The following is a 23,542-nucleotide window of genomic DNA, read 5'->3' on the forward strand; positions in this document are numbered from 1 at the left end:
TTGCCATATTTGGCTTGTTCTGCACTATAACACAAAAGCTTTGGAAACCCACTCCACATTTCTGCCTGTTTAACAACTGTGGCCAGACGTTGTCAAGCTGTTGCTGTGTAGCCATTCAATAGTTGCTGTGAGGATTCAATAGTTCAAAGCTATACAACTGCTTGAGCAACACATCCACCTTTGAAATAGAGATACCAAATGCTTTACAAGCTGCATGCAAGGGCACTTGGCGTGCATTCAGCACACTGTGTTTTTCTTAGGCTATGGTTACTGCCACCATTTCTGGCTACATTTAGGCGTTCCTTGATTCCAATGAAAAGGGAATGAAGTTCTAGAATATAAGGGGGAAGCTATAATTGAATACTTAGCACATTTTCTCCCCTCCACCAAGAACTGTAGCTGATTAATACACTTTAAATACTCCCAGAACTGTGTTTTGCCTAAGTCTCAGTTCAGTAAACTGCTTAAGCACATGCTCAGCTGTAACAACAGGAAGATCAGCAAGAGTTCTCTTAAAGTTCTAAACTGAGACTAATATTCACTTTACCATCCTGTACAACTCACCAGTCTTTGGCCCCTGTGAGATCCCTCATACATCCCCATCTTGTTGTGATATTTGACCTTAAACTTTGTGCCTAAGCTTAATGGAACATAAAGGCTGGGTTATTAAAACTATGCCACAACAGATCTGTGCATACATAAAACTCAGAGATTCGTTTATTCTACCACAAAGGAACTGAATGCTGCTAAATACATTTCTTAGCCTTGTTGACTAATAAGGTGTACTTCCTTATTTTTAAATAAATACCAGATGTCATAATTATTAAATAAAATCAAAAAGCAATACTATACACAACATTGAACAAATAAAGTAGTTCAGTAATCTTGGCAATTTTACAGAGGTTTTTTCAGGGTTCTGCTCTTATTCATTGTATTATTATGCAGAGATTAGCATAGCATTGTCTGGATCGAATTTCATAATTAAATGTTAACTTCAGATATCATCAACTTGATTAGCCACCATAAGAGGGGTTTTATTTGCTACGTCCTCTCAGGCCAGCCAGAATCTTATTAAATTCCTGCCTTCCATTTCTACAGGAAATGTTTTTGGTTTTGTTTGGTTTTGTTTTTTAAATCAAAACTATTTCCCCATTTGAAAAGTCACTGCTTTAGGTCAAGAGTAGGGGCTAACTGTATTTTTACTCCTGCTTCAGCAAAGGTGCGATAATACTACAAACAATGACAATAGCTCCAGCATCTGTGATCTTCCCTACTGTTGGCTGTAAAGACCCAGTATTATATGCATGCTCAGGGTAGGATTTTTTGGTGTATCTCAGAAAAGTGTGATACATTTTAGACACAACCAGCATAAATGACATGAAGTCTCAAGGAGCCTAACAGGTCTAAACTAATCAGTAAAGATCCCACATCACATTTCAAGTAACTGCCAAAGAGCAAAGTGACATGCTGACCCGCCCATCTCTGCAGGAGCAAGTTAGGGGACACTTGCCTGTTCTTTCCCACACCTGACCCACCTACAGTGCAAATTGCTGTGCTCAGTGGCTCTAACCTTGTTACATAGTCTAGGCAGAACCATGCCCAAGCATACACAGAGTAAGTAGCATTTTTAGGTCTGTATGAAATCACTTCTCTCTTTTCTTATGTAGCCATGGTCCTCTGCATTAACTGACCTCAGTGGGAGTCATTTCCCTGATGCTGAACAAATTTGGATGAAGGCCGTTGGGAGTGAAATACAATATCAGTGTATGGGAAAAAGGCTCTGAAACTTGACCCCAGATTACAAACCATTGTTGTTTGTGACTTTCAATGTATTTGTTCAGAAGGGAAAAAATGGATTTAGGGCCTTTATTTTCTTATCCACGCTTATGTATTACTATAATTATTAACCCTAAATAAGCAAATTTTTATGTAGCTAACTTGCAGTTAATAGGAGAGCATTTGCAATTTGTTCCATCTTCATCCTTGTTTCATTCAGCTCCTCTGGCTTGCTGAATGACTAATAGGCTGCCTCTCTCTCTCCAGACTCCCCTTCATGCAGATATTAAGGAACAATGTTTATGTGGATTTTTTTTGAGATGAGAGTTTCTCTGAGGATTTGTTTGTGGAAGCATAAAGTTTCTGGCAAATAACTTCAGTGAATGTTAGAAGTTGTTGGAATTCCTTTCAAAAGTGGTAGAAATTCAACATCAAGAGATGAAAGAAAGAGTTGTGTGCTAATAGAAGTGGTGTTTGCCTCACAGTCTACTGTGAGAAGTTCTGCTCTAATACAGGCACCTTGAACCTTACCTCCTACAGGGAGTATAAGCAGGATTTGAAACAGCCCTTGCTCTTTATACAGAGATGCATTTGAAAACAAGTCTTCTGATATGCCACAGACAATCAGAGACCCAGAAGATTTGGAGTCTGAAAACATACCAGGCTGAGCAGCGTATAGGATATCAGGAATCACCTGCAGGATTGTGTCCCCATGTCACCCTTTCACACACAGAGTTCATGTAGCCACTGAAAGAGTTTTGACTGATGCAGTGCATTATATGCATGAAAATCTCACAGCTACCTGTACAATTTGCATTTTAGTGGTTTCTCCCCTCACTGATTGCTGCCCTGTAAGCAATCCAGTGGAGAATCTCCAAACTTTCTTTGTGCTTGCCAGAACTGAGTCCTTATCAAGCCCAGCCAGATGTACTCAGTTATTCAGGCATCACATGTCTTTGAAGAGCAAACTCGATACCTCGGTAGACATGCCTAGCTTGATGTCAAAACTGGTGCACCAAGGAACTTCATGGAATATTTAACTACCATAAACAAAAAAGTGCAAGGGCCCCAATTCAAATAGCACATGCTTATGGTTAATGTCAGGCTAGCACTCAACTTCCTGACTTAGAGTGCTTTACTGAATCCCTGCCAGAAAAGCCAGACCAAAGACAACTACAAGATAAAACATGGCACAGAGCAACCTTGTATCCTTAAGTGACATTCTCCACTAGATCACCATCAAGTCTGAGATTAAGCAGAAAAAGAATGAAAACAGTTCATCAAGCATTTTATAGCCATCTCAGTCAAGATAGGACAAGGACGACGAGAAAGGATTTGCAAATAAAAGAACTGTATGAAAATAATCTAAAAATTTAGGGGTTTGGGGCTCAACTTCCCCACCTTTGTTCACATGGAATAACTCACTTCTCAACGTAAGCAAACAAAACTGTTCGAGTAGCAACAGTGTCCCAGCAGAAGAACAGCAGATCCCATGTGCTTGTGTCTGTCGGGGACAGGACTTAAAACGTGAGAGAGACAATATTGCGAAAGAGTTGGAGAAACCAAGTATTTTGACTGGCTGCCAGCCATGTCATTGTACTTTAATAACTAAGCAGATAAATGATCCTTTTAAAAAAAAAAAAAAAGAAAGAAAAAAAAAGAAAAAGAAAAAAAGAAAAAAAAAGACTGTAAATAGAGAAGACTGCTTAAGTATCCAGTCTCGGAAAGAATACGTGTTTGTGGCTGTAGCTCATGGACACAAAATATTAACCCTAACTGTGCATCTTTAAATTAAGTCTATCCTCTGCAGAGCCAGCAAAAGGCCTCTATTTAACTGAAGCATTGTTTTGGTATGGATGTACAGGTCTAAGTTAAATTCACACCCAGTAACAAGCCCTGTAAACTACAGGGACACAAAAAGGGACATTTTCAAAGGCAGGAATGCTAGGAAGCAGAATAGCTCAATCTTGAGATTCAGGAACATAGAGGTGGTAAAAATATGAGGATTAGGTGTACTATTTATAGCAATACATTATAAAGACATTCAGAGTGAGAGCCAGCTGCCTTATTAGGTGCATCTTCTGCTTGCTGAGATGCCTTGGGGTACCCAAGACCTCTGCAGGGAGCTGACAGGTGTGACACAGCACTCACAGAAGACCTGCACTGTTCAAGGGGCTGTGGGACACCCAGCTTATCTAAAATAACAAGATGTCTAGGCACATGAATCAAGCCATCGCTCGCATGACAGAATCTGTACCACATAGTCCCTGTGTTCTACAATACTCACATTTAAAGGCTACCTTCTATGAATTCTTTGAGATTAATAATTTTACCCGAGCTTCCACCTGGGCTGTTCTGACTTAGTACCTAAGACCAGCTGCATTTTTGAAAGTGCACTGTCCCTTTCACCCTGAATTCTAGTTACAGCTCACAATGAAACTGTCACCTAGTTCAGAAACTTAACACAAATATTTGACAAGTTTGAGTCACCAATTTTACAGGGAGGGAAAAGTAATAAAAATGGTATTTCTGCCATATTCCTCACTGATGTACATTTTAAAACATTGGGGAACACAGGGAAATCCTCGTATATCAGATTTGTTTCAACGTGAGATTTCAACACACTTGCGGATCTCTTTTTCTCTGATGTGTTTTGTTTGCGAGTGAGGGTTTCCTACACTCTAATTCACAGCACCATCTAGTGACAGAACTTGGGATACCAGGAACAAAATTTTATAGCACTCACTCTCGATTTTCTTGGCTCGGTTTTGGTTTTTAGTTGTTGCAAATTAAAAGGATGATTAAAAAAATAACTACAAATAGATTCTCAGTGAGTGAGTGAGTGAAAGTGAAACAGTATACATGGAGACCAACTTACTGTTTTGGTTCCCTAGTTGCACCAAGAATGTTGAAGTCACTGAAGATTTGTCATTGGGTCAGGTCTAAATGCTTTATTGAATTTGGGGATTTTTAATTTTTTTTAATATGTTCTTAAAATTCAATTTCACTTTTATTAAAAAAATACTTTGAAATGTTTCTTAAAAAGTCAAACCTAAGTACTTGCTTTTTTCCTGTGCTTTCTGCTCAAATCTCCGTCAGCTAAAATAACTGTACAGAAACTTACAAAACAGTTTATGCAGCCTAAATCTGCATTTAACAAGGAATAGAAAGTGCTGAGCCCTACTTTGAAATTGCTTCACACTGGAACCCTGTAGCTACCAATAGATGCTGGTACTCCATAATCCGAAAATTACTTGTTTGAAAGATGAACCATCTGTGGATTTCAGAGCATGGCCAGTTTGCAAATATAATATTAAAATTTACTTTGCCATTGAATGTATGCACAAATGGTTGTGTATGTCGATGGTTTCTGCCTCCCTGTGCCAATTCCTCTGCACAAGCAAAAATACCTGGTTTTCATTTTAGAAGCAAAGCCCCCAGAAGCCCCATAGGCTTGGTTCACAGTTCAAAGAGGGTCTTTCTACATTCAGTTAGTCCAGCCTAACTGAGGCACAGTAACCCATTGTTCCTCAATCGTCACTTATGTCTGAACCCAAGAGATAAATGTACATTGTTTCTAAAGGCTTTGGAGCTCATGATGAAGGTATAAAAAATAACACCAAGAACAAACATCTAAGAGCTCTGTTCTCAGTAGGTATAACTGTACAGTCCTATTAAAAGTGTAACAAGAACATGGCCCAATGACTGAGTAAAAAGAAATATCTTAAAACACTTTGTTTCCTCCCTAGTTTCTAAAAATGATTTTGCTTGGCCCACTAAATATTCAGATTTCCAAATGACTGAGGTAATAAGGCACATACAAAAAGCCTGACCCTGTGATTTCCAACAGTAACTACAGGCAGTTGTGGAGGAAGAAGGTCAATTTTATCATCAGAGACATCCCTACTTCTTCAAGCATGAGGAAATGCTCTTCCCCACCTGCAGTCATGATGACTCAGCTGTTTGGAAAGAATGCAGAGCTCAAGAAAATAGAGGGGAAATGGAAGAGCACTATGAACTGATTCCCTGTCCCACAGTATGCCAGGATGGTCCCAACACATTAAAAATACAATAAAACTAACTAGTCTATAAGACATGAGTCTACAAACCTGCTTGTGCCTGCAAATGCAGACTGATTTTTGCTAACTTCCATCAGCCCACTCCAACAGCACATAAGATGAATCATTCCTCTCCCGAGCTCAGCAACGGGCTTACTGTCAATCACAAGCATGTTTTACTTCATCAGCTACATGTAACAGCAGACTATGATATATTTTACTCTCTAGCCCCCTTTTTAGATCCTCTGGGAAAACAGCTATATTATGTTAACAAACCAGCATCTGCTAGTATTTTTCAGCTGAGAAAGCACAGACAAGCCACCTTTGAAACCAGGTTTCAGAGTACAGATCCATTCTCTATAGCTCCTAAGGTTTGCTTTGGCAAATAAAACAGAAGAGAGAGGGGAAAACAAAACAAAACAAAACAGAACAAAAAAAGAAACATCTGCAAATTTTTTCTTGCAACATCTTTCCAAGCTCTGTCTGAATAAAAAACTTTTTTACTGAAAAACAGGTTAAAGTGAGAAGCACCCAAAGGAAGACCCATCACAATTCTCCAAATAAGAAGATTTTCCCCTTTTGTATTTGTGTGCATGTTAGGCCCCTAAATTTAAACTTTTGCCTTCAGCTTTGCTGGATATTTGTGACAGGTATAGGCTGGTGAAAATCTATGCCAGGAAACAGATGACAAAACAAAGTTAGTACCGTGCCTGGCTAGTTATTTGGAAAGCTGAGATATCTTGCATACAGTCTGGGATTAGGTGATCAATTCCATAATGGATTTGTCAAATCAGTGAAATAGAAACATACACCTCTGACAGCTCATCTGTGCCCATGCGAGGTCACTGTTGCTCCATAGAATGGATCAGATGTGCCAGATTTAGTTAACAGCACAGTTCGAATCAGGAACACCACCGAACCACTTTCTCTCTAGTAGCTCAGAGTTTCTCTCCTTAATTACCTTTTCCAGAAATACACCAAAAAGCGAGCATACAATCACATACTTTTGAGTGGAGACTGATACTGCTCAGAGCTGCATCAAGAGGAAACCAAATCACATCTCCAGATGCCTTAAGGCATTGAAAACAGGCAAATCAATATAGTTTCTTAACCCTTGATAGTCTGCAATTCTTCAAGACCTGACCACATACCTTAGAAGAGAACTGAATGCTGTCAACAATTAACTGCATCTGATCACTACATACAATGGCATTAGAAACTAATGTCACACAGGAGAACCGGCTTTACTTCTCATGGTCTGAAGAGGTGCAAACAGTCTGGAAAATTTCTTTGTTCATACCTGGGGGGGCGGGGGGGGGCTGAGTTAAAACGGCAGTCTGACACGAGAGAAATTTCATCACTGTTGAGTAAAAGGTATTTCAGGTAGGCAAAAATAGTCTGAACATGCCATCTTTGTCATCACTAGGGAGCTCTGAATCCAAGGAAAACATTTAGAAGTAACCACGAATCATCATTAAAGATGAGTCAGTGGCAGACAATTCTTGGAAATTTACAATAAAAGCCATGCAAAAAGTTACAACGATATTGCCAATTACACCTTCATTACAGCTGCAACCACTCTTACTCTCCTGCCTTATATATTTTCATCTTCTACAGTGAAGATCATTCTCCAGACTTCAGATAATTTCACAAGCTCTGGTGCCTTTAGCCCTCAGATACATGGCTGTGTGAAGTGGGCGGAGAAACACAGCTATCGGTACAAAGCAAGTAGCATGCCTGCTTCAGGACAGAAATAAGTTCTGTTAGAATTGTGCAAATAAACAGGAATCCTTCCGATACCCTCTTTTCTCAGGAAAGATGGTCATTACAAGGGAAGGTATAGATGAGATGACGTGATATAGCACCCCTAAGGAAAGGCAGAACACATTTAGAAGGCACAACACATGAAAACTGACCTTGTCCGTGTCGTTCTATTTCTGTCATCTAAGAGCATAGCAGAGCACGAATGGTTACTGAAAGAATATAATTACCACTAAATGAAAATATGTCTTTCACCTAACAAATCAAAAGACTTCAAAGCCATAGGAAAGCAGGACATCAGTTACCAGAACAGATATGCTAAGGAGATCTGAATGACTGTGACTGGTAAGAGAAATTAATTTTGTCTTGCAGCACAGTTTTGTACTGCAGCAAGAGGTAGCAGAGGTTCATATTTCACGGTCATCGAAATGACTAAGAGCTGCTCAGGTTCACTTGCTCAGCACTGACATCTATCATTATAGTTTGTTTCTTTCTGAAGCATCATATATAGGCCACTGTCAGCAGACATCACAGATGCCTGTCTCAGCATAGCTAATTAGGTATTCCTGTTTACTATGAAAATGTGAGACAAACTCGATAGCAATGTCACAACCCCATTTCATTGCAAGCATGGATGCAAGCTGTTAGAAGTATGCACATATAGAGTACAGCATAATTTAAGCTTTCCATTGAGGGCATGCAAATGGAACCTCTGCAACAGAGCACTGCATTTCAGGAGAGATACTCAGAAGAAGGAAAAATCCATGCAAATTTTGCAGTAGTTCTGAATTTTATACAGCTTCACTATTCAGTGAGTACCTTTTAAGTTACTAGTCATCCAATTAGTTCAAGACCCATTTACACAGTACAATGTTCATCTTTAAAGATAATTATATGCATACGGTTGATATTTTATTTGTGTTGTAATCAGACATTGAAAGCATGTGCAGGGGAAAGCCTTATGCTTGCTTTCTACATTAGTGCAAATTAAGCCCACCATCTTCTGATCCCTAAATATGTGAAAGAGAACATTAATAAAGGAAACCTTTGCAACAAAGGATTTCACAGTCAGGTGAGTTAACAGTTGGCAAAACAAGAGCATCTAAAGGGAAAGACAGACAAACACCTAACCCAGCAAATGCCGTTAAAGTGGGTGTGTGCACTAAAGAAACATGTAGCAACAAGGGATAAAGGAAGTTAGAGAGCGTTCGTCCTACATCCAAAGATATAAAAGGAGGTCTACCCACTGGCAGCATAACCTGAAAATTTACACAGAGATTTGCAGAGCTGCCCATCACAAATCAGTTAGAAAGCAATTGCTTTAATTACAGTTACCCACTAGGAACTTCCAGATGGTGACAGCCATTTTTGATGAAAATATTGCACCAGTAACCAGAACACCTAAATCAGTATATCAATAATTATATCACTATACCTAAAAAGGAAGAGAAAAAAATCCCCCAAAACAAAGATCTGGCATGCAATTTTTCCTACAGAGGAGCATGAACAGAAGACGGGAAGTGCAAACCAGTCTTTCCTAAAGGCTCGGACAGCCCTGTTTATGACCAAACCTGTGTTTTGACTTGATCCCCTTCCCCAGATGACTGTCACTGAAGACCTTTACCCAAAAGTTCATACTTGTATCCTCATTTCTTACAAGTTCAAGGCCTGAAATTTTCTCCTTTTCTTAGAATAGATAGTACAGCGTAGGTTAGAAGAGCAGAAATAACTAAAACTGTGGAAGATAATGAAAATATTCAATGCCCCTGGGTAGAAAATACTTCTCCCAGCCCAGGTTTCACTGGTCAATAAGCTAAATAGTTCTGTCCATAGCTGCAGGAATCAAAAGTTACTACCTGAAGCAGTATCTACAGATCCTAGAAAGCCGTATTTGCAATCTCTCTGCTTGCTGTTCATGCTGAAACTTGCCTTGCCACGATGTATATAGGAGAACGTGATGTAGCATTATTAGCGGGTCCAAATTTAACATTGCTATTGGAAAGACAGAGAAGCTGTAAATGGACAGCTCATTTCCAGTAGTACTTGTTTATAAAATAAGGCTCATAAAAGCTATTTGAAACTAGAGTAACAAAGTATTTGCTTAAAATATCAGGTACCTATTGAAGTTGGAAGCAGGAGAACCACAAGATTCCCAGTTAAATAAATACAAATCCTTGCAGACCATTTCTTGTAGTGGCCACATTCCAAGGTTTTTGTTGCTGGTTTTCTAGCTTTGCTTCTCTTCTTAGGGATGCATTTTGGTCCTTTCTGTACCATAGAACCAGGCTAATTCCTGCTTTCACTGTGAATGTAATAGCTTATTATAAACAAGCAGTGAAAACTATTCAACATATGGGCTGGAGTGTGGAAGAGAATAGAAAGATGAGAAATCTCCGGTGTGATTTACTGACCAATAAATGCAATGATTCACCACAGTAATTTCCTGTTTGCAGTAGGCCAAATTCTCCCACCTATACAAGTGTTCAGTAGCTCCTTAAATGATGCCTCATCCTACTGATTTGAATGGTACCATTTAGAGAATAACATATTGTTTCATGTCGCTAAGGAACTGGACCCTGGCTCCAACTTGTCCTAGACTCATACAGTCGACAAGGCAAAGTAGGTGAAACAGAAGCAAAATATTTACCAAAGCAGAGCAGAATGTATCTGCAGTTAAAAAAGCTTTGTGGCTGTCTCAATGTCGGAAAGATAAATAACCTTTAACTTCTGAAATAGCCTTTAACAAATCACTTCCCTTAAGCAAACTGGTTACAATCCACTAAGGAAGAAACTGGACTATTTGGTCACTACATGCCCTTAATCCCTGAACATGACCTACAGAGCCCTGTGGATTTTACAGGAATAAGAGAGAGCTGTCTTAGCCTTGTTAGTTGTAATCATGGGCAGCCATGCAAAGATGTGGATGCATTAGCTATGCCTACACCCTACCCATTCATGTTTTTCAGATCCAAATGTATTAACGTTACTAGATAGTAAGACCTGTGGGGCAGGGAGCCAGGCAATAGCCTTCCCAGTGCTACTGCAATGCATATTGGTTCCTGATTCTATGCTTGTTCTACAAGCATCAAATCTCCTGGCTTTGATCAATACCTAAATAATTCTTACAACATCCCTGAGACTGAAGTTACTACACTCAGTACAGAGCAAGTGGGAGACAGAAGATTGTGCAGGGCTGTAGAGAGGAGTCATTACCCAGTTTAAACTAAAACACATATGTAACATTGTTCTTTTAACTTGCTCCATAAAGTCTGGCTGCATTCTGCTCAGACTGATATATAAAATGATTCTGCTTAGAAATAAAGCTGGAATGCTTTCCAAGATACAGCTAAGGAAGCTGCTGCATTTGATAAGCATTGTAATTTTTTTTCCAAACTAGGTACTTGAGAGAAATGTCTTCTTGTTGAGTTGAAATAGCATAGCCCACAAGTAGGATTGTACAATGAACTATATTTCCCAGGGACATGAGAATGGAGTTTAAATCTGGTACTGAAGGTTCCCCATGACAAGGAAATAGACTTCCTATAAGAAGAGTACCCATCCAAAGAGATTCTTAATCCTATTGAGTTTTAATAGTTGCACCTGTCACAATATTTAAGAATCCTTCCTTGCTAACCAACCAACCAACTCCAAACCCCCACACAAATAGAAACAATATTATCCTTAATGGAGCACATAGCACTTCTCTCTTTTCACAGATTCAAAGCTACACAGATTGTAGGAGATGTCTTTCCTTAGCTGAAATTTCATGTTTAAGGGAAGATCATTTACTTTTGCTTCATGAAGGCTGTGAGCAATAGGTCTTTTTACACAGCCTTGGAAGAATGAAGAACTGCCTTTTTTTTTTTTTTTTTTTTTTTTTAAGAAAAGAACTCACAAAACATTTACTTCAGGATCAGTTACTTGTTTGCAGAATCCTGTCAACTAGTCTAATTAAGTCAGAGATTGCTTTTCCCTACTCATGCCATTTGCAGTAAATCAACCAGAGTTTAATTTCTCTGTTTCATACCTAAGGAAAAATATTTTTAAACTTGTACTTAATCTCTTCCTGCGAAAAGTAATTTCTTCTTCAGGTGCTGCAGATTGTTAGGAAAGAGGGCGGAGCCTTCCCAGGCTGACGTCCTTCGAGCCATACCTGAGTATAAAGAACAAGGGAGAATTGCAGCCAAGAAACTCTCAAAAGCTGTTTCCAGTGACTGCTGGGATTCCAAGGCTGGCTTTATTCTGCAACTGCTATAACTTGCTGCTAAAAAGAGAAGAGGAAAGCTGGACCAAGCTCATAGTGGCTAATTACGTTGGAGAATTAAATACAATTACCGTGTTCTCAATGTGAAACTGGATTGAATTATTTTTTTTTTTAAACACAACCCAATAAGCTTTTTTCTTCCCCTCTTCTTTTTCTATACACACAGGGGTAATGTTGCAAACAGTCTGCATGAGTCCTGAACTACTGGTCAATCAAAACATCAGCAAAAATGAAATCTGTGGCTATAGTCCAGGCCAGGGATCTCCACTGCCTGGAGAAACTGCTAGTCCCAAAAATTATTTTCAACAGAGCCCATCGTTGCCAGACTCTGGATTAACTGAATTTAATGCTGCAAGTCCCAAGATGTACCCTCTTCCTCCATGTAAACTTCAAGAAATGACTGCTCCCACTGGTAAGATCAAATCTTTATTCACATTTTCTATTTTATGCAACACTATTATGCTTCTTTTGCAAAGCGATAAAGTACACTGACTTGCCACTCCTTTTGTGCTAATAGAGAGCTGCGCTAACAGTAGCACATATTAAGCTTCTGTGGCAATAATATTGAAGATGTACGGCACACTCTCCTACTCGCGTCTTGTTTTTATTTTGTTGTGGTCTGCTGCTGAAGTCAGAAATTACTGTTTTGTAAAGGATGCTCAATATTCCATCATTTCTGTCTATCTCTAGCATTTTGCTACTCATTTACATTCTGAATTGCAAGTTTGGTTCTGAATCTAACAGCAAGGTAATAGATATGACCTTCTGAGTTATTAACATTACCAAGTCATATGAAAGTGTGTTTGGTGAATCATTGCCTCATTGCCTTTGCTGAGTTCTTCAATTTCAAGGACACATCCGGGCATGTAATCTGATCCATCATATAGCATTTTTATTGTAAAATAGCTTGAAAGATAATAATATATTAGCAATTTAGGGCGTGGGGTTTTTTGTAAAGCTTTTCAGAGAGGCCTTTAAAATACTCTACAAAGAGTAAATAATTCATTGTCAAAACACCAGTCTAAAAAAGGAATTATTCCCATTTCTAGAGCAGTCTGAGAAATAAACTACATTTTTTGAGGTCCCAATGTTTTAATTATTCAGCAATAAGTTAAACATTCAGAAATGCTGGAAATCTTAGCACAAAACGACAATTCAATGTCTATTCAAAATGCACCATTTGCTACTTGGGATTCAACACCCTCCTACTGAAGGGGTGTCAGTCTCTCATTGCCTGGAGCAGGGAAGAGCAACGATATCACGCAACTAGAAACCACATCTTGTGGCTGGTTTCCATGCCAATATTGCCTGCTCTGAGACATCCCAAGTTTGGGGATGTGCACCATTCCCATCCGTTGAGCTCCTCCATAGGACTTAGCCAGCCAGATTCCAGCAGCTGCTACAGAGCACACACCCAGAGTTTGGTCAAGAGGAACATCGGTACAGGCACCTCATGTTTTACTTAACGCTGACTGCTCCTGTAACAGGAACTGCTTGCCCAAGCTGCATACACCTTTTTCATTTTAGGCTGCTGTGTTGCTTAATCATAAGTGTGTTTTAATCACAAGTGCTGTTCTCATTCCTCATGCCATGAGCTGCACTAGGAGGAGAAGCTTCTCTCTGCTTCAGCAAGTATTGCTGCTGGATGACTCCTTATTCTCAGTAGCCCACACTCTGACTCCCACACTTGGGGTTCTTTGGAACAGTGGCCTTCTATATGGTATATTTTATGTGCTAACCAACTGGGAAGACCCTGAAATAATGCAATAAAGCTATTGTTTTATAATGACAATAGCTGTTACTGAATGCATTCTGTACAAAGATCATTCTCAAGGGGGCGGGGGGGTGGGACACAGTGTTACATAAAGGGTATTTCAAAAGCAACACATTTAAGCTCCTAATCTGGGCAAGTCTTTCAAGTTTGGGGATTCAAGTACAAGGTGCAAGAAGACCTAACAGAAGCAATTACAGAGCAGCTTGTTTTGACGAAGACAAGCTTGTTTGGACAACCATATATATTCTCAAATAACTATTTCATTCATTGCTTCCCTTTGAATCACACCACACTGACTTCCAAACACACCAAGAACCATTGGAGAAAGACATTGGACCTAGTACCACTATCTCATTTCCAAAACAATTCTGTTCCTTATTGTTGCTCTGGTATCAATGTAACAAACCACAGGACAGGAAACTGCAAAGACAGATTTACTGCAACAGATGAAAATTAGAACATGACTAAGAGGGGCAGTAATCTAAACAGTGTTGACATATTCCCCAAAAGCAATCATGTGCTATAAATCAGTATGGCACCCCTGAGCTGAAAGGCACCAAGAAAAACTGCCCAGGGCCAAGTCTCAAGATAGTACATTTATTTCTGCATGACTGAAATCTCTAAACTAGAAACATTCGGACTTCTTTTCCTTCTTTTTCCCAACCATCCATCCAAATTTCCTTCTGCATTGCTACGCTGTCCCTATTGTCCTCTTTCCAGCTTCAGTGGCACATTACACTTGGGCCAGTCTCTCTTCTTCCTTCACTCAAAACTGAAATGATCCCTGCACACAGAAGTTTGACAACAGCCTTCATGTGGGAATTTGCAGGTTAACTCAGCTCTCTGCTTATGCCCTCAGACTGAAGATCCTACAGCCAGCTTTGGGATTTATTTTTGTTTTGTTTCTTAAGAAAATAATTCCCTTTGTGAGGCCCCACAGTCTGTTGAAGCCGGAGAAGTAATGCATTGAAGTAGTTAAGCAGGAAGTAGGCAGAGCTAAGGAACATGTAGGGTGATGTGGAGATTTCTGATATTCATCAATTGTGGGAATCATAGGCCATCTCTCAGGGTAACCTCATCCTCCCACTATGCTATGATAGCTCAGACAATTATGTCACTTTAAGCATCACATTATGACTTTTCCAGACTCTGGACTTAGCTCTGATACCCCACAGAAGCGCTACATGGGTGTGAGAGTAAAGATGCCGGTACGGGAATTATTGAGAAAAATTCGGCTTTCCAAAGGCCTGGACCCAGCTCACAGCAAGGTGAGGACTCTTCTTGAATTCAGAAAGGTTGTTCCCAGAGGTGTAGCACCCTGGTGCACACACATCACACTCCCACTCTGCCAGTGTTCTGGAGAGGTTACACCTACAGCTGCTGCCTCTTCCATCCACCAGATTAATGCTTTTGATGAAGGTGGAGAATATACCAAATTTGAAACAGGCTGAGGGCCTGTGCTAGGAACATTTCTAAGACAGTGACAGCAAGAATCCGTTTGTGCCCTGGATACTATACATCATGCAATCAAGCCAAAGATGGCCCAAGAACCAATAACATTTGCTAGAGCAACCCAGATTTCTGATCAACCTGCAAAAACAGCCTGAGAAGCTACTAGACTCCCAGATACCTGGTCTGTTGTAAAGATCTCTATGAGGTTGCCATGAATTACCCACTCATGGAAATTTATTCACCTGCAGCCTCTGCTGTGCAAAGTACATAACACAGGACACAATTTACTTTGTTCGTGTTACAGTATTTGCCACTGTTTCTTTTATGTGCAAGCATCTTAAATTGAGTTGGGTGTTTTTGTCTCCTCAGGAAGCCTCATTAATGAAGATGGTAACCAAAGGATCCTCAGGAAAAACAGGTAGGAAAATCATCTCTTGGTAAGAGAGCCTCCTTTTCTAGTAGGATCATCACTGTTAGGTACCCAAAGAGCTGGACCACTTCTCTCCTATGACCAGTGACCCATGATGGTTCCTAGCTCTCCTTAAATTACAGAAAGCCAGCTGTGCATCGCCACCATGTATGTGTTACCTATCTGTTTTCTGGGGCAATATTTCTGATGAGAATATCTTCTGTATGTGTCTCCCCCCTCCCCGAATCAAAATAGCTTCTTTCTTTCTTTCTTTCCAACAGAAAAGAGAAGAGTTCACCCTTATACAGAGAAACAGCTTAGACAGGTATGCATAAAACCTTCAACTCTGTGCTGCCAGCCTCCTCAGGCATATTTCATGTTATATCACTGAGTGAGAACAGGACACTTCATGTCTGATTTCCCTCCCCCATCTTTCACCCTCCCCGTTTTTGTTGCTGTTTCAGAGCAAGCAGAACATTGGGCAAACACTAAAAGGCTTAGAGGACCTTGATATCCTGGTGGAGGTACTGCAGGAAGATTTGAACAAAAGCCAGTTGAAGAAGGAGTCTCTGCATTCTGTGCCAGATGGCTTTTGGCAGGGCTTCTCCACAGATCTGCAAGCCTCTCGGTGGGAAACTGGAGGAAGCAAGCAGGCAGCTGGTGGCCTGCAGGAAAGATGCCACAGCTTAACCAAGTTGCGTTCATACCGCTATTTTAAAGATTTCAACTCAGTATTGCGAGGAGAGGTAGAGCCTTCTTTTCACGATGATCAGAAAAATATGCAAGAGTCCAGCTCACCAGGAATATTCTCAAGGACAAGTGAGAAAGAGAGTAGCTGGTGGTTACAGGATGAATGTACAAGTACCCAGAAAGATTTCCCAAGGCATTCTTCACAGAACACATCTGCACACTTCAACCCATCAGGAAGCTGTTCAGAGATCCTTCTGGAAGCTAATACAGGCTCTCCAGACTTTGAAGGACATTTGAAGTTGACCCCAATTTCTTTCACACAGCAGGATCTCTCTGCCATCTCTTTCTTCCAGTTCCAACTACACAGGGAAGAAAGTTTACTGAGAAATATCCCAGCAGATAAGCTGCTTGCACCTGACGAAAACGGCAACAGGTCTCCAATTTTTCTATTGAAATATATTGACTTCTATTTTCTGGGGCATCAGTTGTCCTGAGGCTTTGCTCTAACTTCAACTGCTAGTTTTGGGCACACCTGTAGCAAAGGCTTCCTTGCTCAATGGGAAGCTCAAACTTGCCTCAGTACACACTGTTTTAGGCAGATAGTAAAAACAGAAAGATTCCACATTTGCAGTAGTATTGCCAAAATACAGCTGACATCAGGACAAATTCAGAGCGTTATCAATATTAAAGACTGAGTTGTATATGTAGGTATTCACAAGAAAATTAAAATCAAGCAAAACAAGTAATTGCTATGGAAAAAAAAAAAGATATGCAAAAGATCTTTTCCATGCTGCAGACACTCTCAGGATAATTACTTGTATTATTAGTTGGTAATAAAAATGGGTGGGAGGATTACACCAAAACATACATACACTGCTAGTCTAGAGCACAGGCTTCCAAAGAACTGGGAGTGGCTGTTTTGTTAGAAATGAAATGAAAACAAAGGTTTTACTGATCCCATTTTCCCTAGAATGGCATGCTTATAGAGAAAATAGTTGTTTATAAAAAAAAATATATTAAAATCTCTTATTAGGTTCCATACAGTTCAGCAAGTTTAGGGAAGCTGGTATCAAGTCAGATTGACAGAAAGCGTGACATAACTGATAAACTGTCCTAGTCTTCATGGGAAAGAGATTAATTCCTGTTCATATAGGCAATCCTGTTCCCAATTTAAAGTATTTATAATCCATGCAAGGAAAACTAAACACAGCAGTAGCCTCTTCCACAAGGTACCATGTTCCATTCAGAATATTGATCTTCAGTGCAATAATAAAATTACAGGCTTCACTTTTCAGCAATAATATAACTGTAACGGAGTTACAATAAGCCTCCCACTACCATATTTCCTGCATATTTTTAAACAGTACAGAAAAAATTCCCACGCATGAACAAAATTAATTACAATTAAGAAATTAAGACATTTCTACTACCATGTTTATGTAAAATTCACAAGCTAAAATTTCCAGCAGGCCGCTTACCTCTATGAAGTATTTAATCATCAGATTATATGCTCAAAAGAACATACAAAGGCGGGACTACACATCAAATAAGGTAACTCTGAGTCTTACTGAATGGTGAACAATAATAGTTACTGTGTCAAAAAAAAAAAAAGAAAAGAAAGAAAGAACAGAAACAGCAATAAGTGTCAGAGTTGTTCAGACATCTTTAAGGATATCATGCTACAAGACAAGGGGTAAATAAATAAATAAAATCAATGCCTGCATTACTTTTGCCTCCAGGAGAAAAGGAAGACATGACCAAATTTACAAGGAAAAAAAAAAAAGTCTTTTTCAGGATGAAATTCAGGAGAAACACTTGTACTATTTTGAGTACTTCAGTGAGACTGAATAGACAGAAGAAATTGAGCTCTCTTCCTCCACAGGACTGAATTACAATTTGGAAATACTTCTTTTCTTTTAAGTGCAAGAGGAGGGTTCCCCTTCTCTCGATTTTTAGGTATCATACAGTCTTTTTCCTGTACTGAAGGACTCTTTAAAAAAGGAGGAGGAAATAGATTGTTAGCAAAAAGGAATCATGGAATAGCTTGTAGAGAGGAGAGGAATGGCATAATAGCGAGAAGGGAGGACCAAGAAATCCTGGCAGACAAAATCAACAACTCTATTATTAATATAGAGACTAAATAATTTAAACGCTTAAATATCCCAAGATTTCAGCATTTGTGAACCTTAACATTTCATGCTTTAAAATACATTCTCACTGTTACTTTTGAGTATTTTAACAACTGCTTTGTCTTCTAATTGTTTAAAACTGTGTTCTATTTCAGGCTGCTGCACAAGGCTGTTGCTCAGGGAAGAAGAGCTCTGACTTACGCACTTGCACAGAGATTTGCATCCCTAAATAAGATCAACGAGAAGGATGCAGAGAAACGGGTAGGATGCTAACTTGCCAAGAATAGGGCCATTTCCTATCACATGCAAACATCTTTCAAACCCCAGTCAAGCAGCAAGCATGCTTTCAGACAAGGTGTGGCTACTGTCTTTGCAAAGAGGGGAAAACAGGAACAGGGAGAAAGTGATTTGCATAGAGCAAGTATTAGCACAACTGGGAACAGAACCCAGAGTCCCAACTCCCCACTTCATTCTCTAACAAGCACTGTTGTTTTAAAACTATTTTTGCCTTTCACAACGAGTTTCTCCCATTCTTCTCTTCTTAGACTGCATTACATCTTGCTGCAGAAAAGAACCAACATCTGATGGTGAGTGACCTGATATCCCTAGGAGCTAATGTCAATGAACAAGACAGTTTGGGGAAAACTCCACTCCACTTGTGTGCAGAGAATGGATACTTGAGAGTTTTAGAGGTAAATTGACCATTTATGTTGTACAAAGACATGTGCAAGGGTAGAGCAAAGACAACAAATGCATGCTCTTTTGTTTAAAATATACAAGGGTTTTCCACACCTGAAAATTAGCTTTAGTCTGATGTGGTTAAAGTAAGATGGAGTTAGGGGAGGAGGGGGTATTTTGGCACTGCCAAAAATCAGCACTTATCTCAATCTTCTCCATTTCAGGTTTTGAAAAACTGCAAAAACAATGGCATGCATGTGGAAGTGAATCTGACTGACCACTACGGTAAGAGGAAAAACTTAATCACATAGCTGTTTAGTGTAGACTCCAAAAGTTTCAGACTACAGATTTAATCTAGGCCAAAGAATGTTCCGTTTCATGTTTAAAACTAAAAGGTCTAGAAGGAGAACCAATCAGTCTTAATAGAAGACCTCCTTAGGATTAGCGAAGTGTGGGATGGTTGACTCGAGCAAGTTATTCAAGCACTGGATTTGTTTGACTTTTCTGTGGTTTGTTCTGTTCAGGTTTAACACCGCTACACTGTGCTGCTCTTGCCCACACTGTTTTAGTTACAGAATCTCAAAAAACTGACATCGATACTGACATGGGAAAGTTTCTCAGACTACGCAAAGATCAAATTCTTGAGGGAATTAACTGCTTATTACAAATGGGAGGAAAGCCTGAGTTGCAGGTGAGGATCAGCAGCAGGCTGTTTACTGTGGCCTTAGGTTTTGTTATTCTTTGCAATCACAGGTTTCACTGTCATTTACAGGTACTAAATTCATGTCAAATTACCACTGCCTCTTTAAAAATTGAGGAGAACACAGAACTCATGTGTTTGCTTCAGAATCACAAACCTAAAGGACAGAACATTCTTCAAAAGGTAACTATCTATAGCTACTTTTACAGAGGGTCTAGCATTCATATCCAAGAAACTAAATGCAGTAACGTGAGCTGTACCATCTTGTAAACACAGTAGATGATGCTTACAGCCTTGCCCTATCTTGCATAGGACAGAAAATCCCCTTTTCAGGGAAAAAAGCACTGTCTGAGCTCTTACCACGCTTGGTCCCATCCCAGCTCTAAGGACTGCTATATTTACTATAGTTTGGAGCAGTCCAGTTGCATGCAGGTGCTGCCAGCATACTGCTCACAACTGTCCCCATTCCAAACTCTTCCTAGCAACAATGCCTTCATTTCCAACATTTTACAGCACACCAGAACAGATGGAGGTATCTCTGAAGCAACACCAGGGCTTCCTCTGCTGATAAAGGAATGCTGCAGGCCCAAGTATTGCCACTATATTCAGTTACCTTCAGCAGCTTCTTGATGTCCCTTAGCATACATATTTAACACCAAAAACTACCTTACTGGGCCAAAAGATAACCAGATTTTCCAGTGGTTACCCCCACCTCTTGCTAAATTTTTGGTGCAGGAAACAAGACACCAAAACTGAAAAGCAGAAGCTTGAGTGCATAACAGAGTACTAAGTTTCTAATGTGAAATTCTGCTCTATTGAAATAATGCAATATCCGCCACAGATTCCAGTATTCTTGTCCAAGATTGAGCAAATATTCAGTGCTTAAATGTTATTGCCCTTTTACCTTTTCTATGGTCTTTTTTGACTCTGTCAGGTAAGAGTTTCCACCAGTGTACATGTACAGAAACCAATAATATAATAAGACTTCAATTAGAAATACAAACTTAAAGCCACTTTTCAAGTCATTTAGGAACCTGACTTCTTAACAGTTATGCTCTGTAGGAGATAAAACACAGGAAAAAAATAATTTCAATGCAGCTTATTACTGACTGAACTGTTAAGCATGCCACCTTCTCCAATCTCATGGTAAGGGGAAGAATCTAGACTTTGCATCTCAAAACCAGAACAAGTTCTTGACACAAAGCCTGCATCACTGTTAATGCTGGAAATTTACTGTTCTGGTTTCTTCACTTGTATAGAGTTACAGTTTGTTGGATGTTCCAAGAAGAATGCCCAGTCCCTCATCACCAGATAGATTTTCTGAACTTTTTTCCATGTCATCTTCGGACCAATTTTACATCACTCTTAAAGGTATTTTGTGGTAGGAAATTAATTTTACCTAGTCAGGGTCTTTGTAACTCAACAGCTGTAATATAGTAGCTAGCTCCAGTACCTTCCCTGCATTGCTATATAACAATTAATCATCAGTTCATGTGGAACTAATGGAAAAATGCCCAACGACTTATAATAGATTTCAGATTAACTCCAGAGTTTTGCACAGAATCTCTTCTGCTTGCAGAACTCCTTACTCATCCAAAACCAATAGAAAATAAGGCAATAAATATGTGGCACTAGAAGGAACACTTAGCACATAGATTAAACTGAATGTTTGTTGGTTTATTGCCTTCCAGGGAAATGCTGATAAGGGTCATTATCTGCATCTCACGGTCCACGTGCTGCAACTGTTGCTGAAGAATAGACAGAGAACAGACAGTAAAAGTCTTCAAATGTATTATAGCTTGAACTGACTGTTGAAAATACCTCCTCAGTACCCAGAATTAAAGAGTAAACTAATAAATGTGGAAAACCCTCAAGCTAGGTTTCAACAGTATTAGGCGTTCAGTGTTATATGCTCTGGTAAAAGAATAGGTCTTAATTTTCTCACAAAGCTGAGCACTTTGACTTCTCTTTTGAAGTCCGTTTGAGTTGTAGGTGTTCTACATTTTGAAGTTCTGACAATTTTTTAATGCAGGTGCCTAGCTTAAGAAAAAAAAAAAAATCCTTCAATTTTAGCCTCTCAGAGCCTAGTCTTGAGGGTACCAGTGTAAGATTAGTCTCTACAGTCCGAACTTAATGTTCGGATGTGTTGAAAATTTCAGACAATATGTAATTTTAAACATGAGCTATGGGAACTCAGAATCTGATGGGCTATATTTAATACTTTCTGCAGTCTGGCTCTGAGTTTGACCAAGGCTGGAGTTGTCACACTTCAAGGCAGTCCTATTGGGGGGGGGGGGGGGGGGGGGGGACGACAACAAAAAAACAACAAACTCCAAAATAAAACATACCCCCACACTGTTACTGAGCATGTTTTTCAACAAAAATCGAGCTCTTTATTTATGCAATCAGAATTTGCCACCAGTAATGGGTTTTAGGTGAAGTCTGGGACAGAAAGTGTTTTGAATCAGTTCCTTTCACTCTGGGTGACCTAACAGAGGAGCAGACCTTTATAAAACTTAAGTATATAACAACACTTTACAAGGATCATTTTTTTATAGTAAACAATTTTGCAAGTTAGAAGGATAACAAGGAGCTTATTATGTTCTGTGCTGCCAGATATCCAAGTATTCAGTAGAATTCCTATAAGTTAGATAATTATTGTCCAAAAAAAAAAAAAATTCTCTTCCCAGACTTAGTATCATTTTATTTTAACTTCTGATTGTGAATTAGCTGGTTTCTATGAAACTTCCTTGTTTGCTACATATGGAGCAATCTACATTTACATAACCTACAAAATGACTGATCCAGCAATCAACACGTATTGAAGTAAATGGGAGATTTTTCACGTGTAACAATTGCAGGATCCAGTGTTAAGTACTCAGCATGTTTGGGGAATATTTTTTTAATTAAGTCTTTGCATTTTCTTCTTGTAAAAATGGTTACTTTCCTCTTATTGGATATCCTTAAGTGTTAAGCTCCAAGAGCTCTGTTGCACAACATGAATTAAGTTTTATTGAAAAATGTCAGTGTTTAAGTTAATTCCAACTGCTATTTGGATCATATCCTATGTCTCTTATGCCCTGAACAGCTAAATAGTACTCTTCTGTATTTTCTCTGGATGAGACATGATAATTCAAAATTTTTAATTATTTTATAAAATTAAAAAAAAAAATTTGTTATTCACATGATGAGTTGTATAACACTATGGAATAGTCATCCACCTCCTTCCATAGGCATCCCTCATGCTTTAATCATGTGAAGTCTTTTCTTTTTCCCTTTTTGTCCCAGGTTTTACTTGGAAACACAAATATTTTCCTCTCTGATGATTTTTCTCTGTCCCCCCCATCACCACTCATTCTTCCTTCATGTTTGCATTTTAACTCACATCTGTTCTCACAGAACTTTTTATTCATTTGAAGAGAATTAATGAGGATCTTCTAGGTTACTCAGCTTCCATTCCTGTGATTTAAGGATCAGATCCAACACCCACTGAAATTAAAGACTCCTTATTTTCAGTGAATACTGACCAAGAAATTCTGCATCACATACAGAACCAAGAATGAAGCAGTATGGTGAACAAATAGAGAAGTGCATCAATAAGCATTCTCAGTGAAGAAAAATTAATTGCTTACAGGATCTCTTTAAAAAAAAAAAAAGTGTAGAAAACTATCATATAAGAATACAATATTAATCAAGTTTTTAGTCACATGGAAACCATTCAGATGAAAGGACAGGAAACTTAAGCTATTAATATTTATCTTTTATTCAATATACTCAAAGCTGAACTACCTTGTAAAAGTATATTCTACAACAGTTATACATTAATTGCATTGACATTAGTAGATACGCTT

At 39.1% G+C, this 23,542-nt stretch overlaps 1 protein-coding gene across 1 annotated transcript; it reads left to right on the forward strand.

Moving 5' to 3' along the window:
* The first annotated feature begins 11,789 nt into the window (after window positions 1-11,789).
* LOC142034905 (uncharacterized) lies at window positions 11,790-21,378 on the forward strand. Its single transcript, XM_075036733.1, has 11 exons — window positions 11,790-12,271; window positions 14,780-14,901; window positions 15,455-15,503; window positions 15,776-15,819; window positions 15,959-16,617; window positions 18,469-18,574; window positions 18,859-19,005; window positions 19,216-19,276; window positions 19,516-19,682; window positions 19,764-19,874; window positions 20,951-21,378. Exons 1-11 carry the CDS (start codon window positions 12,031-12,033, stop codon window positions 21,074-21,076), a joined length of 1,833 nt encoding a protein of 610 aa, XP_074892834.1. The 5' UTR covers window positions 11,790-12,030; the 3' UTR covers window positions 21,077-21,378.
* Window positions 21,379-23,542: the final 2,164 nt, after the last annotated feature.

Source organism: Buteo buteo, chromosome 9, assembly GCF_964188355.1.
Source record: "Buteo buteo chromosome 9, bButBut1.hap1.1, whole genome shotgun sequence".
Classification (NCBI taxonomy): domain Eukaryota; kingdom Metazoa; phylum Chordata; class Aves; order Accipitriformes; family Accipitridae; genus Buteo; species Buteo buteo.

Bases quoted from the DNA above. Each gene is read 5' to 3' on its own strand.
- LOC142034905 (XM_075036733.1), top strand. From the start codon at position 12,031: ATGTTGCAAACAGTCTGCATGAGTCCTGAACTACTGGTCAATCAAAAC. The intron at 16,618-18,468 runs GTCTCCAATTTT...GTTCTATTTCAG, and splicing joins CCTGACGAAAACGGCAACAG to GCTGCTGCACAAGGCTGTTG. The intron at 19,277-19,515 runs GTAAGAGGAAAA...TGTTCTGTTCAG, and splicing joins GAATCTGACTGACCACTACG to GTTTAACACCGCTACACTGT.